The 5,639-nt window shown below is 40.0% G+C and overlaps 1 protein-coding gene across 3 annotated transcripts in view; it reads left to right on the top strand.

Annotated features, from left to right (window-relative positions):
• Nucleotides 1–4,873, top strand: part of LOC101864230 (nephrocystin-4) — a 92,029-nt gene extending 87,156 nt beyond the window's left edge. For all 3 annotated transcript variants that reach the window (XM_035970244.1, XM_005100243.3, XM_005100244.3), the window contains one exon: nt 2,445–4,873. In XM_035970244.1, coding sequence (XP_035826137.1) covers nt 2,445–2,973 — 529 coding nt within the window. In that variant the 3' untranslated portion in view covers nt 2,974–4,873. The remainder of the gene's footprint in view (nt 1–2,444) is intronic.
• Nucleotides 4,874–5,639: the final 766 nt, after the last annotated feature.

Here is a 5,639-nt window from a genome sequence, read left to right on the forward strand (position 1 = left end):
GGGCATCTCTCCAATTAGCAAGTGACATCTAAGTCTAACTACTAAGACTGAGAATGCATAAAAAAGGCTGGTTAATTCAATAACTGAATATCCACCAATCACGAACGTAGATCTAGCCTTTTTGTTGTCAAATTAAATGCCAAACAATAGATCTACGAACATTTCCATTGGTAACACTAACACCCGGTAACCCCCTTCCGAGTGTTTAGTTTAGTGTGTGATGACATGTTACTATAAATAGAACTCCCAGTTCAACTATTCACGGCTTTATTCTTTCACTTCGTCGACCACAGACGCTTAGATTTCGATGCATTTAGAATAAATAAGGTGTTCTTAGTTGAAAAGGCAGCAAAAATACCACCATGAAGCGATACATTTGTATAGATCGCAATTAATTCACTATAGTGAAAATGTAGGTCAGCGTGATTCCCACCAAACAATAACAATCCAACCACACGGCAAGTGGTGGCCGAATAGTCTTATTTTTCAAAACACGATATTCATAAGTCTCCTAGAAGAAAATTATGATAATAGTTACATAAATTGATGCCATAAACAGATATATTGCATGTTTCTTTCACTGAACCATCATATAATCGTCTGCTGGTTGGGTCAAGTCAGAGGGGGCGGCAATGGGCGATGCAACAGCCGCAATGGCAGAATGACGATCTCCCGAAAGTGGTTGTTTCCCCACTTCAGAAAAAGTAATATTTCTACTTCGTGGAACGTAGTTGGCTTTTCTAAACACATAAACTTGATGGTAGAGATGTCTTGGAATATGATCCTGGCACGTATAGCACGATATGTGTCGAATTTCATATTTTAAAATGCTTTCTTCGTCTTTACTTCGCACCAATCACGCTTTCCGCTCGGAATAAAAACATAAACACATTCCCCGGAATTTCTCCTGAAATCCCAGATTTTTATGTTCCAAACCGCAAGAAAATTTGATGATTCACGTCAAAGAAATCGAAATTTAAAACAAGTACCCCCCCCAAATCTAAGCGTGCAAAATTGCGAGATGGTTGAGTTTTCTCGTGCTTAACTTTAGTCAATTAAAAACTAAATATGCAATAATAAGTATCAGTCTCTCGTTCACCAGGGAGAAGGAAAGACACAGAAAACAGTGGTATAATTTTTATTAGTGTTTACCAAAATTAAAACCAGCTAATAGTTGGATGAAGTTGTCCAAATCTGGCTTCAGCCGTGGGGTCAACAAGTAAGAAAGAGAAGAAGTGAAGCGGAAGTGAAAATAAACTTTCTTTCTAAAAATAAAGAGGTTAGTTTTTTTGTGTTTTTTTTATACCCCCGTTTGTTTAGATTTTTTATTCCGCGGCGGTGTGGTTTTAGGAAAAATGCCAAAAATCGCGGCCGCGACAAACGCAGATGCTAGATTAAGGATTGCCTCGTTGGAGCTGACTTCTCTTTGAATGTGACCTCGTTGAATGCGACACCCACTGTAGATCTATTCATATATATCCAAAAGCCATGTTACTTTGGTGTCACTCACTTTTGAGGAATGCTACTTTATGTTAGTCTACTTAGGCTACTTCATAATCTTACTTGTGGCAGTTTGTTTGTCTTTTATTGTTCCCAGAGGTTTGCAATTACAGTGGAATCATGTTATAACGAGAGGGAGGGGACCGGTGCGAAATGTCCGTTATAACAGGATTCTCGTTACAAGGGGTCCAGTAATAAATTCAAGGGAAATAGTAAAGTAGGCCTAATCTATGATTTGGCGTTCTGTTTATTCCTTTTTGTATTTCCCCTGATGATGATTTGTTCAACATGATCAAAAATGGAATCAGGTTTCTTTCTCTAGCACTAGCAATGTTGACAAATCGGCCTTGGCGATCAGAAAGAAGGGGCTCTGGCACAAGGCTAACTCGCCCGCAGTGTTGTCCCCCACCCCACCACACACTGTGGCGCGTTGCGTCTGCTCGCCCACGTCATACATTCACTCCATCCATCTATCACAGCATTGTGACCTCTCCATCCCGCACCAGAAAAGTGAGAGGCACGGTATGCCTAGATAATCTAGACTGGGCTGGCCTATCACATGATGCATTCTGCTTGTGTCTGCGCATGCCACACCCTCCCCACTCATTACTCATTCGCTCCGGCCTTCATTGTTGGTTCACGTGGGCTCTCCCATTCCTTGTTTCGCTGGATCACCGACAACTTTCTCAACTGGCAAGGTTTTATAATAATGTTTAATTGGTCTGTGCGCTGTGCACAGCAGCAGCAATATTCCGTTATAAACGACTCGCGTGACGGTCTGATTGCGCAATAGCAGTATTTTATTTACAAAGATAAAGAAGGGAAAAAAATGGGGTTTTAGAACAGTGTCTTTATAACAGACTTCTCGTTGTTTCAGGACTCGTTATAAGTGGACTCCACTGTATCTTCATTCATGGATTCTCTTCCCCTTTTCTCATTCCCAGGGGCACACAAGCCACCAGGCTGGTCAAAGTCTTCTCCTCCCACCCGGAAGAACTCCAGATGACCCCCCAGGACCCCTTCATTCTGGCCGCTGGGACCGTACACGAGGTGACAGCCGCTGTGCGGCCGGTCAAGTCAGGCAGCAAGTTCTTTTACCTACATGTGGTGGACATGGAGTACCACCAGCTGGTGCGCGCCTGGCTTCTGTGTGCCAGCTGCCGGTCGCCCATCGTGTCCCGAGCCTTTGAGCTGACGCTGCCCGTGGGCGGCGGGAAGAACAACAGCAAGCGTATCACTTACACCAACCCGTACCCCGTGCCCAAACGGTTCCACCTTCTCTGTGATCGGAACGATCTCCTGCAGTTCAAAGAGCCGTTATTTGAGCTGGAAGGCGGAGCGTCGCAGGCGATAGGTTTGAGGTTCATGCCCATCATGCAGCCCGGCTCGGCTGAGATCATGGTGTTTATCAATGACGAGGAAGACAAGAATGAAGAGACGTTCAGAGTGACGGCAACATACAAGTTCATGTAGTCTTGCTATATCTGAAATTGTCTTCTGATTCGTACTCATTTCTAAATGACTAATGTATGAGAAGAAAAAAACGCATAGAAAGCATGATTTAGTATGTGAAAGATAATTATAGTTTTATTTACATTTGTAACTAACATTTTTTTTAGATCTAATGGATAGAAAGCATGGTTTGCATATCTCATTTTCCATTGAAAATACATCCTTATTCAGAAAACTCCTTACATTTTCAAGTTGAATACTTGAATACATCATGGAGCTTTTCTGGTATCGTATTACTCTGTGAATATGCTCGCTTAGTTCAGTTTATTGCTATTTGTCTTGTAAGAGACACCCATTTTATAGGATATATATAAAATATAATATGTATCATCAGCAAATAGATATGATCATCGAAACAAGTACGCACTGTGATAGAATACATTGTAAAGTTGTTGCTATTTATATATTTTGAAAACTGTTTTTTTGTTTTGTTTTAATGTGTCCTACTTAAATTGATCCAGCCATGAATTCTAGTGTGAATTCAGATCAATCATATCAACTGGAATAAATGTTGAACAGCAGTCAATTTTGTACTTGGTCAGGTGATGGAGACCTACTTATGTTTGTATCTAAGTGAAAATGTTTGTCTTTTTTTTCTAGCTTCATTCACTCACCAGAAGGGGAACTTTGCCAAGTGTGTGTGCTGGTGTGTTTGTCATGATGTGTGTTATGCAGGTGTGTTTACCTCACCTGTGTGTGTGTGTGTGTGTGAGAGAAAGAAGGAGACAGAAAGAGGGAGAGGGGCTTAGTAAGAGGGGAAAATGCATGTAAATATGTATAATTAAAAATCACTTTGACAAGGAGAAAAAATTATGTCTAGACTGAACTTTTGTTTATCAAGTTAAGAGTGTGCAGATTTGTTCTAATTTGACCCTAATTTTCCTCTCCTTTTTCTACGCGTTTGAGTTATTTTGTTCCAAAGCATATAATTTTCCTCTCCTTTTTTTAGGCAGCTATTTTCCATTTTTTAAACACATACATTTTTAGTTTTGTTTATATATATATCTTTAGTCTTTAGTCCATAAGTTGCTCTGGCTGGATGTTCATGACGCCCTTTATGATGAAGCTGTGTACAGTTGGCCTAGGCATCATTTTGTTTAGTTAATCATGACATGGAGTCTTGGAGAAAATGTTGCAGTGTTGTATGGTTATGGTTTTAAAAGTAGATTTACACTTTGTTAAGTTTAGAAAGATGCAATGCGAAAATTTGAATAAAATGATTGAGAGAAAAAATTGTTGGGGTGCCAGTCTAAAAGTTTGAAAATTGCCGACCTAGCAATGGCTCTTATTCATTATCCCTAAAATTATTGGCAGAAAGTAGTTGCTCGTGATTCTTAACAGTAACAGTACAGTGTTAGCTATTTAGATGAATTGTTACTTTTCCCCCACACCTGGGTCGCAAATTGGGTCAGTTTTTGTTCATTATTAAAACATTTTGTTTTATTTTCTGATTTTTTTTTCTTGGGGGTCCTTGTTCAAGTGCTCAGAATCTTGAATACTTGATATTTAGCATCATTGTAGTAATGTGTGTGGAACGTTTTTTTCAGGAGTAAGCAGAGTCTTTTTGTTGTCTGGGAGTGGGAGAGCTCTTCTGGAGGAGATCAGTATGGGTTTTTTTCTATTACAGGTAACTAGTTGTATATTGAGTGGAAGAAAACTTGTTGGGCTGGTGTAGATATATAGATCTACATTTTGTGTATCCCAATCCATTTTTTTGGTGCCTTATTCCGTCCTCTCTGCTCGTGATTTTATGACTTTTATGGAAATATTTACTCAACTTTTGTCTCTGTGCGTTAGTCATATTTATGGTCCTTTTTGGGACAAAGATGAATACATGAATAAATATGTAGTCAAAGTACAAGTTTGTTTGTTTTTATGTTTTATAGGCCTACATGTATACATTTGATTTTTGTGTGTAGCTTATCTCACTCTGGGTATGTTCACAAGGGTTAGTTGGAGAGAAAGTGTGTGTGTGTGCGTGCGTTATGAGGGGGAGGGGAGGGGAGGGGGGGGAAAGAGAGGGTCAGTTTTATGACACCAAAGAGAAAGAGAAAGACTGGTTTATGGTGCTGTGGTGAGGCTCTCCGAGGTAACATGCAGAAGATCTTTTATGAATAAAGGTGCAAACACCAAAGTTTGCAGACAACGTCTAACATCCATCCAGATTTATTATGTATCAATTAACAGTAGAATGTGACTGCCACATCCAAAGTTAAAAGATACTTTCCAGATACCACCAATTTCGAGTAAAGCACATTTTGGCACGCTGAGTGAAAGTGACAATCATGCGTTGACACTGGTTGAGGAGAGAAATCTTTGTTGTGCCTCTTCCGTAATGGTTTCTCTCAAGTCTTGGATACTTTCAAAGTTTTTCCCACACAGTTCGCCCTTCTTTAAAAAAAATAAAAATTTGGCAAGTGTTTTACGGCTCTTGCAATGCAACTAAACTCCTTCAAACACACCCAATGGTGAAAGTCCAGTGGACTCAGGTCTGGATTTTTTGGGGGCCATTTGTGCTCTTTCGGACTGACTTCACTGAGAGAGAAATAGGTAGACAGATGCGACAGATAAAAGCACAAAGAGAAAAAGAGAGAGGGGGAGAGAGAGAGAGAGAGAGAGAGAGAGAC

The sequence above is a fragment of the Aplysia californica genome, unplaced genomic scaffold, assembly GCF_000002075.1.
Source record: "Aplysia californica isolate F4 #8 unplaced genomic scaffold, AplCal3.0 scaffold00241, whole genome shotgun sequence".
Taxonomy (NCBI): domain Eukaryota; kingdom Metazoa; phylum Mollusca; class Gastropoda; order Aplysiida; family Aplysiidae; genus Aplysia; species Aplysia californica.